Source organism: Aureobasidium melanogenum (assembly GCF_000721775.1).
Source record: "Aureobasidium melanogenum CBS 110374 unplaced genomic scaffold scaffold_70, whole genome shotgun sequence".
In the NCBI taxonomy this organism is placed as follows: Eukaryota; Fungi; Ascomycota; class Dothideomycetes; order Dothideales; family Saccotheciaceae; genus Aureobasidium; species Aureobasidium melanogenum.
The window spans coordinates 1-9,575 of record NW_024470122.1 but is presented as its reverse complement, the minus strand read 5'-3'; the positions used below and the strand labels follow the sequence as shown (position 1 = coordinate 9,575).

At 49.6% G+C, this 9,575-nt stretch overlaps 2 protein-coding genes across 2 annotated transcripts; one reads left to right on the top strand and one right to left on the bottom strand.

Annotated features, from left to right (window-relative positions):
• Positions 1–600: 600 nt before the first annotated feature.
• On the top strand, positions 601–1,791 carry M437DRAFT_61279 (FabD/lysophospholipase-like protein; the record flags this gene model as incomplete). Its single annotated transcript, XM_041023904.1, has 4 exons — positions 601–1,069; positions 1,127–1,544; positions 1,600–1,626; positions 1,692–1,791. Coding segments are annotated over 4 exons (1,014 nt in total), but the record flags the coding sequence as incomplete, so codon positions are not given.
• A 1,755-nt stretch (positions 1,792–3,546) lies between these two features.
• M437DRAFT_89340 (uncharacterized protein) lies at positions 3,547–9,198 on the bottom strand (the record flags this gene model as incomplete). Its single annotated transcript, XM_041029033.1, has 3 exons — positions 3,547–7,563; positions 7,619–7,819; positions 8,551–9,198. The coding sequence occupies 3 exons, from the start codon at positions 9,196–9,198 to the stop codon at positions 3,547–3,549; spliced, it is 4,866 nt and encodes a 1,621-aa protein (XP_040874570.1).
• Positions 9,199–9,575: the final 377 nt, after the last annotated feature.

Genomic DNA, 9,575 nt, shown 5'->3' with positions numbered 1-9,575 from the left:
CAGGAAGCTGGTACCCTTACGTCTGGAGAATTGGAGACTGGTTTCTTCGAAAACATACAGATAAAGCAAGTCAAGCCTGTCATGTGGAACACATACGACCTACCGAATATGGCCGTGAAAAACATCGCATGGAAACATATTCGCGATAGCCACAAAAGTGTGAGACGGCTTAGATCAAGTCACGGTAGCCTGTGGAATTCTTCTGACTTTTGCCGTCTGGCATCGGCCTGGGAAGCGAGCCGGTCTATACCTGATGATGTTGCTTTGCTGACCGAGCCGTGGCCCTTGGGCAGGTTTTCGCTCCCAAAAGTGCTATCAAGCGCCAGCAATGACATCATGCGAAGCAGCAGCCAAGACTTTGAGGCGATACTGACCCACAGGGCTGCTCTCGTTGGTAGCTACTTGACGCGACATTCGTTCCGATCTCGGCACTGGACTGTGCCTGGTGATTCTTCCTTTTCAAACAAGTTCGCAGAAAATCAGTTCAGGCTGCGATATCAGTCCATCGCAGAGACGGTCGCGCATGATCTTCTCAAAGAACTCAACCGATCTATCTCTGCAGCACCAAGTAAGCATTACTCTCCAGAGACCGTCGTAGATATGATCAAGAGGTGTTGGCTGGAACAAACAAAGACCGCATACCGAACATGTGAAAGTGTTCTCGAATCGGCACAACTCCATGTCAAGAACCTCCATCAACACCGCGAGTACCTTGCCAGATTGCGATACGGAGGTAATTGCTCGGCTTGTCTACTGGAGCCTTGGACGCACACACTACCGTGCAAACACGGGCTCTGTACCTTGTGCTTGCGGGCTTGCGACGGCAAGGAAACGGATGGATGCCGTATAATCGTGAACGAGTGTCCCGTTTGTGAGCTGAGCGTCGGATCTAGATGCATCCGAAAATTTATCCCACCGACTGCAACATTGCGCGTCCTGGCCCTCGACGGTGGCGGCGTCAAAGGCTTGGTACAACTGCAGGTTCTCCAATACCTTTGTGACGAGATCGGGCTACGCGACACCGTGCACATATCTACCTTTTTCGACCTCATGGTTGGCAGCAGTATAGGTAAGGAGAACATGTCCTCCGTTAACGTCCACAAAATGTCTGTCTGACGACTATCAGGTGGTATATGTGCGTTAGGTCTTGGGACTAGGAAATGGTCGCTAGAGGAGTGCAGAATGAAGTTTCTCAAGTTCACCGAGCAAATCTTCGCCCCGAAAAGCTGCTTCGGCAGACTGCTGTCTCGTTTCACTGGTGGCTGGTTTGCTATACTATCTAACGTAGCCAAACTCATATTTTTCGATAGCATATACGATTCGGCTCCGATTGAGACGATTCTTCAGGAAAGCTTTGGCGAAACCTCACTCATGATACAAAGTGATCTGGAACACCCAACCAGAGTTGCTGTCGTTGTCAATCAAGCATCCACCTCCGGACCAACGGTGTTTGCCAACTATAACAAGTCGCGTCACAGTAAGAATGGAGCTTACATGTGGCCAGCGATGGATAGTCTTTACCGGTCGCTCAAGATATGGGAAGTGTAAGTTCACGTTGGGCGCGTTCTTCATCAATTCTGTACTCATCGACATGTCTAGAGCTCGCGCGACATCGGCCGCACCAGGGTACGCATAACGATTTCTCCATGGCTAGACCATCATCGTTGATCTTATTAACTTGGTTATGACAGGTTCTGGGATACCATCACACTGCTTGGTAGCGCATACCAAGATGGCGGACTGAGCCACAATAATCCATCTGCCATTGCGATCAGCGAGGCCAACGTGCTGGCGTCATCCCGCAATGCTGACTCTTTAATCGTATCAGTAGGTTGCGGACGTCTCTTCACAGCACCTCTAAGTAAAATGTCAGTATTTCGACGATACATCAAGGTGTTCGAAGAGACTTTAGACGCGGAAAGACAGCACGAAATGGTAGCAATGCTGACGTCGGAGAGGTCCGGAAGCCTGGTGCGACTAAATCCAAGATTAGACATGGAGGAGGTGTCGTTAGACGAACAGTCGTCAATATCTTCACTCGACGACGCTGTCCAATCGATGCTGATCTCAGGTTCTAGTGCAGCAAGGATGTTCTCTGGCGAGTGCAAAGCAGCAGCCAGGCGACTCATCGCTTCACTCTTTTATTTCGAGCTAGGTCATAAGATGGTAAGAAGGGAGGCGGCAGATCAAAACCAGCAGACCGGCGTGATCAAAACACGTTTGACCAAAGATGAATTCACAGCATTCAAACAAGGATATCCCGAAGTAAAATTCAGGGTCAAAGACTTGATGTTTGACACTTCTATCTCGACGGAAGTCAAGCTATGGAGCTCCAGTAGGGACACACAGTTCAAGGTCGAGCTCGTGCATCCGTCTTGGACGCAGCAAATCAGCGGATCTCCTTTCACGATCGCGCAGCTACGAGAAGCCCAAGCCGACTATCTGCCAGTAGTTCTTCGCAATGGACGTAAACGCAAGAGAGGTTGAGCGATCGCTATGAATCTCCGGATCGATCACCTAGTACATGATCTGATCCTTGTTCTGGTTGGATCTATAGTCATCACACACACATATACTGAACTTTAATCAACATGTGTTACATTTTCGAAACTCATATCATAACATATCCTTTCCCAACTGCTCCTGCACTCATGCTCGCAGTGTCTCGACCGCCCTTGATGTATATACTGGGGTCTTTCTTCGCATCCCAAATACCTAATCACAGTTGCATGTTGAATGTGTGAGATATTCCCAATTGCCATACTCTCTGATGCCATAGTTCTAGTGGGCGTAAAGGGATGAGTCAGCCGATGTCGATTCACAGAGGATGATCGTAATGCTTTATGTGATATCGACAACCTTCTACATGGATATATATCTACTGTCTCGCAGTAACCTTTATTTTCACAAATGGTGGAAAATTTCACCTTCACCTAGGAACCACCAGGAGGACTCGTTTATGGGCGAGAGTCCTCATGTCTGGAGAGTACCAGAGAAGATAAGGGGCGCTCGCCTGTTGCTCACGTGCATAGTGCGAGATCCTCGTTCGAGAGACGACAGCCTCAATGTCTGCAGAGCACAAGAGAAGATGAGAGGGGCAGTCCGGATTTTGAAGTCGATAGTGCGTCACATCAAAAAGAGACCGAATCCATGTGTTGCAGGCTTTGACTTCAGTCGCCTGATAAATGCGGCAAAAGAGCGTCTGGAAATGATGGAAGCGATTCCGAGGCAAGGACTCGAGGTTCAGAAGGCAGCAGTCAAACTGCATTATTACATATATGAAGCGAAAAAGTACATAACAGAGGGTTCCGAAGAAGACGAACCATCTAAGTGGACCGAGGAGTCCTCGCAAGACCTGACATGCTGTATCGAGGATGCAAGAATATTGATCTCAGAAGTCTCGCAAACGATTGTTAGGGAGAGGCACAAGGGAGGAATATATGCTTTAGGATTTTACAGAAAGGTATGGTGATAGTGATGGTCAGCGATATTGTTCGACTCCAAAAACAATGATGTCGATTCTTGCACGAACCCAAGCTTAGCAAATCAGAGTTCCACCTCTGATCCAGTCTGACAGAAAGGATCGATGCTTGCAAACTCAACGTGACTCTCTGAATCAGGCACACTTCCCAGCTCAGCCTGTTCTCCAGATTCAATAGGGTCAATTGAAAAGTTGCTCTGACGTGTTGAGGAGGGCGCCACGTCGAGCGCTTTCTGTTGGTGGTTATCTGCTGCGCAAGTTTTACCATCTGCAAGGACCGTAGAAGATTTTATCGATGCATCTGGCAAGATGGAGCCGGGCCTAGCTATGTGCTGAGGGCTGCTGGGGGCCGGGCTACAGGTCGTACCACTCAATCCATCATTCCTTGCAGGAGCGACCAATATGTGTTCGTGACCCACGCTCCTTGCATCGGGCAGACGAGTTTCTTTTATCAACTCTACATCGTCACTGTCAACGAGAGATTGCACAACCTGTTTCAGTCCATTATCCTCGGTACCACGGTTCAAACGATCTCCATCCATACCAGACAATGTTCTGCCATCGTGCTGACTGTTGACCAGGGAATGCTGCGGTTGAGTGAAGTTGTATACTTGCAGATTGTGTCCCACTCGTGATACAGGAGACTGGCTTCTCTCTATCAGATGGAGCGGTACTGCGATATCTACCTCTTCGATGTCGCCACCGGTTGGCAAGATCATACTGTCTTGGCCAACGGATTCACTTGGTTGAGCAGATCTACTATACATGGAAGTCCGGCTTATGATATTGCTCATGTGAGAAGGGTGCATGGGTCTGGTCCCGGTCTCTTCGTTGAGCTTTTCAGGTGTGACCTGTCCTCGCGAGACTGGTTCTAGATTACGACTGTCGCTATCAGTGTGGTTTTCTGCCTTATGCCCTTCCCTACTTGTTGTGCGTGGTGACATTGAGAGCTGTCTGGGGTTTTCCTGATCATGTAGCTGCTCCATGGTACCTGGTTGCTTCGCAATCTCCAAGGAAGCGGACTCTTGTGCAGTAAGAGTGGGCAGAAACGCGGAGGCGGAGATTTCTTCTCTGCTAGGATATTGTGGAGCCCCATCGCTTAGAGTGAACGTGGAACCATCCTCGTATCTTCCATTGAATCTGGTCTCTGGATGGCGTAATTCAGAACGTACTTCCTTCCGTGCATTATCGATGATGTACCGATTCATCTGTTTTGCCGCCCTATGCTCTTGTACTCTAGATCGCCAAGCGCTTTTGACGGACTCTACATCACTCTCATTGAGGTTCGCAGCATTGTCTGTATCATAGTTGGGTTCGGATGCATGATCTTCCCGAGGACCGGAGGGCTGATCATCAGAAGCAGGAGAATCTGCCATCTGGATGTCGGCCACACTCGCGATCCTCTCATCCTCACCATAAAATAGATCCGGATTATGATCATTCCCGGTGCGCTCTAGAGGCACTGTCAGTCTTGGGGCTTTCATTTTGATGCCTTGATGCCCCACAGTATCCTCCTCTCTTGGCCTCTTCTCACCACCTCTTCTCTCTGGTGGTAGTGATGAAGGCTGCTCCGGACTCCTCTCTTTTGTTGGGACATCAGTAGCGCTCATTTGGAAGCCCTGGTACGTTTTCGAGGGAGACTGAGCGATGTTCCGTCGATGCGTTGAGACTTGTGGATGCGAGGCAGGCCTTTGAGTAGGGAAACTAGTTACCGTCTGACCACAGTGCGCTGCGGGAGACGCAGTATCTGACTGGACGAGATGGTTCTCAGAAGACTCAATCTGTCTTTCTGGTTCTGCGATAGAGTCCTGTAGCGTGCTGTATCTCAATTTGGTATGATTCGACGTTCCCACTCCATCCTGTCCATCGGTGGTCGAATTAGAGGTGGGATCTTTATCGGCTATCATTGTATCGGTTGGAGAAACCAATAGTCCGAGAGGAACACTGGCTAAGAGTTCAGTTTTTTTGACCAGTCCATCGGTATTGCCAAGGTGAGCACCTCTCTTCGACCCTCGCCGAAGCCAACCTGACTGGAGTGGTGGAATGACATGGTCCGCTTCCTCATGTCCCGTGAATTCGCTGTATTCTTGACTCCTGTGCCGGCACTCAGCTTCCGTGTCACCCATACCGCCAGGGCCTTGAGCTATGGCACTGGTAGTATCGCTGGAACGACAGTCGCCAGAGTCGTCCCGAGAGAGTTCCAAATGCGCATGGTGCGTACCGGATAATGGTGTCTTAGTGGCATCAAGATGGGGTGGACCCTGTCGGTTTCGCTTTAACTGATCATGCCTTTTGTTCCTGTGTACTTCTCCTATTCCCTTGCGTTTCTCTTCCTTCCGCTTTCTGCGATCCTTCGCAGAAACGTGATTTTTGTGAGAACGTGTTGGCAGTCTTTGTGTCAACTCAGTCTCCTGGGTGCCTTGATGGTCTTCTGAGTGTGACGAGCCTTGAGACATGATACTACTCGTGTGGAACGAAAGCTCACTTTTCGCAGCCTTCTTAAGTCCTGTCTCGCGGCTCTCTAGATAGGGTTCGTCGGGTTTCTTTTCGCATTTCTGTTCTCTTTCTCGACATTGTATAGGATCCATATGTTGAGCGTTTGAGCTGTTGATCCCTCTATTCTCGAGCGACACTATCGTCTCTCCAATTGTCATAAGTGCTGTCTGGCTGGTATCATCTGACCAGCTGTTCAGCAGAGGATCGACTTCACTTGAGGCAGCTGATTGCTGCCCCTGCAAACGTTCGCTTGTTGAGGCAGTGTCGGTGCTTTGAAGTGGTGAACCTCCTTCCAACATACTTCTCTGCGTCTGAATATTGTCTACAGGCACATGATGAGACACCTCCGCAACGCTCTCTTGGATTGTAACAAGACTTTCTCGTATCTCTACGATCTGCTGCATCCGGGCCGGATTGGGCGCTGGAATAACTCTTACACTGGTCGAATCGCCGTCGCTGGGTTTAGCTGTGCCCAGACTGTCCGAAGTGACGAGTTCCCCGCAACCATAATCTACAGTCGTTGCCAAGGACTGCTCGCACACACAACTTATGGGCTGGTTGTGATGATCGAGGGACGTAGCCGAGTGAACCACCACAGGCTCTGTTCCCCGAATGTTGATGGGAATGGAATTATCCTCGTCCGGTGAGGTACTCTCGTAGATTTGCAGGTTCCAGACCGTATCCTGCTCATGTGCAGGACCAATGGCGTCTTTTTCATCTTTCCCACCACACAAGTTTACTATCTCAGGTATCCACATTCCTTGCATATCCGCAGCTCTCCAAGCACTATGCAGATGTCTGTTTGATACGAATGTTCCTGGGAGTCTTCTCTTTACAAATCTTGCTCCTTGTATCCGTAGAATCGTCGGATGGTTGAATCTATACCTGCTCTGTGGTCTGCTCCTACTGGTTCGTGTCACCTCGAGCGATGGTCCAAAGTCTATGATAGAACGCGTGTTCTCGGGACTGGGAGCGTCTGGAAAGACCCTGTTGGCTGTGGCGTCGTCCAGAGGTACCAACTGACGCACCAATTTTCGTTCATTTTCACTTTGTCTAAGCTCGTCGACGCCATGTCCACCCTGAGTCTGCGACGATCCGGATCCACGCTCCGGCCAGGACGCTGACGGTATGGAGTAGCCGGAACAACTGAATTTGTCTAACGTCAGGTCGTCCCTGCGACTTTCCCCAAAGTTTCGGAATTGGGTTTCGTGAGCTGGTGTGGAAGTGAGATATCCAGTTCCATCCAAGGCTTCCGGTACATCGACAGCACGCCGAAATCTCTCTCGGGTGCCACAGGGCCCATCGCTCTCTACGAAGTCGGCTCGGTTATCCTGTGGATCCAGCGGAATCTCCGTGATCTCTGGATCATCCTTCAGTTTTCCAAGTTTCTCGCCGATTTCGTGGAGATACTGCGCTGCTTGCTTCAGGCTTGTCACTGCTTCCTTTGAATTCGGTAGCTCCGAAACGATGGCGTCGACCTGGGACTTGACTCCTGCTAGAGTGATTACTTGTTGATTCTGGAACGCCTGAGTCTTCTCATCCATTCTACGTTGCATCTGCGTGTGTTCAATCAGCGTTTGCTGCATCTGTTTCTAACCAGTCAGTAAATGTCGCATCGCAAACAATGTCTAAGCCACAGACTTGTGAGATCCCCTCTCTGATATCCGCCTGGATTGTACTCTCAGCTTCATCCGGCATATTGGACGAGATACTTTTTGATTGTGTTTCGGGAGTATCATCCTTCCGTGATTCGAAGGCTCTCCGAAGATCTCGCACTTCCTGCTCCAGCCTCATCGCATGCTTTTGCATGTTCGAAAATCCGCCGAGGATATCGGACGCGAGCTGTTCATATCTGTCAGCACACGCTACTTAGCAGGTATCATCTTGAGTCACAGACTTTGTCAACATTCCGCATCTGACTCTGAGCCATCTCGGCCGAGTTCTCCCTCCATTTCCTCGAAAGCTTGTTTGTGACTTCCATACCCATTTTTTGGACACTCTTGAGTTCGTCAACTATTCCGAGACCGGCCCGGGCGAAACGATCTCTCAACTGTTCTTCGACTCTATCAAGACGTTTAATCGTCGCGTCGTGTGATATCTGCAGATCTCTTTGTGTTCGAGATTCGATCGCTTCGACTATCTCCTTCTGATCCGACAATGATCGATCAGATATCTCTTGCCTTATTCTGAAGATCGTTGACTCAAGTTTTCTGCCAACTTCCGCTTGCTGGCTCGATAGGTGATTGTAGAAACGGGAGAAAATATCCTCTTGCTTCTGCATTGTGAGCGTATCCTCGCACTTACAGGACCTTGCAGTCAGTGTCTCTTTTACGGTCTTGATCGTCCGTGCACTATGCTCTGCGAAGAGTGAAGAGCACATTTCCTCTATCGTTGGGCCATGTCTAGGATTTGGTAAACGCGAGGCTTCGGCGATCTTGGCCAACAGGTCTGCTTGGCGATCTCGGGCCTGTGAAGATTCAGCTTGTTTGTTCTGGAGTACCTGATAAGTTTCCATTGTAAATTATGGTTACCTCTTCAACGATTGAAAGCAGTTCACTCTTTAATCTTATTACCTCTGAAACGACTGCATCTTGCATACCTCTCTCGCCCTCTTTGGGATACCAGGAGTCCCTGGATTGCGAAGCAGACTTGTCATTCTCTCGAGATTCAGGTTCAGGTTCAAATCCGGTTCGCTGTCCTTCGAATGGCGTAAACCTGACACCACCCCCGCTATCCGTGATGGATGGACTAGTATCCGATGCAGCGACGCTGTCCATGTCAACAGTCTCCATGGCTGGCGGTGTTGTTGTAGGAACGCAGGATGAACCTCTGGGACAATCGTCTGTGTCGGTAGTTAAGTCCGCCGCTGGGCGCTCTCCATCATTGATCTGCCACGCTGTCTCGGTCGCACTAGTCGTGCTACCATGGTTCGGCGGGACTACAGTCTCGGGACAACCTTCACTCGATCCCCTGTTTGTCGGCTCATTTGACCCCAGTCCGCTGTTTGCAATGAGGAGATTATGGGTATCCAGCTTCATGTTGTGACGACGTACCTCCTCTTCGTGGAGTGGGATTAGAGGAGGCGCCGGAGAGTTTGATACCGCCTTCTGGTTCTCCTTTACCGATACCAGATCCATATACTTGAGCAGCTTGTTCAAATGACTCTTCTTAATAGGTCTTTCGGGACACATACCAACTTTCCCCCAATTTCCAAGGTTCATATCGTTGAATATCACACGACTAAAAAGAGGGGCGGCGTCCGTCCTCCATACGGTGAGCTGAGAAGCAATCTTCGCGAGAGCCCCAAGAAAACGACCACTCTCCTTGTCCCATTGGTAATGATTAATGAGTATCCGGCCCCAATGCTCCTCGATACTCTTCAAGTCCCTTCTTTTGCGACCCGCTGCGGATGTTTCCTTGAAGATGCTACTCGTGTCATTGATAGAGATCTTATGACGTTTCAGGAGTTCCTCGATCTGGAAAGCACAGTCTTCCAGCTTGTGTTGCTCAGACTCAATGAAAATCTCAACATGATACTTGATCAATCGAGATTCTGCTTCGCTGTGGGATTGTAGGATCCCTTCCAGATATTGTATGA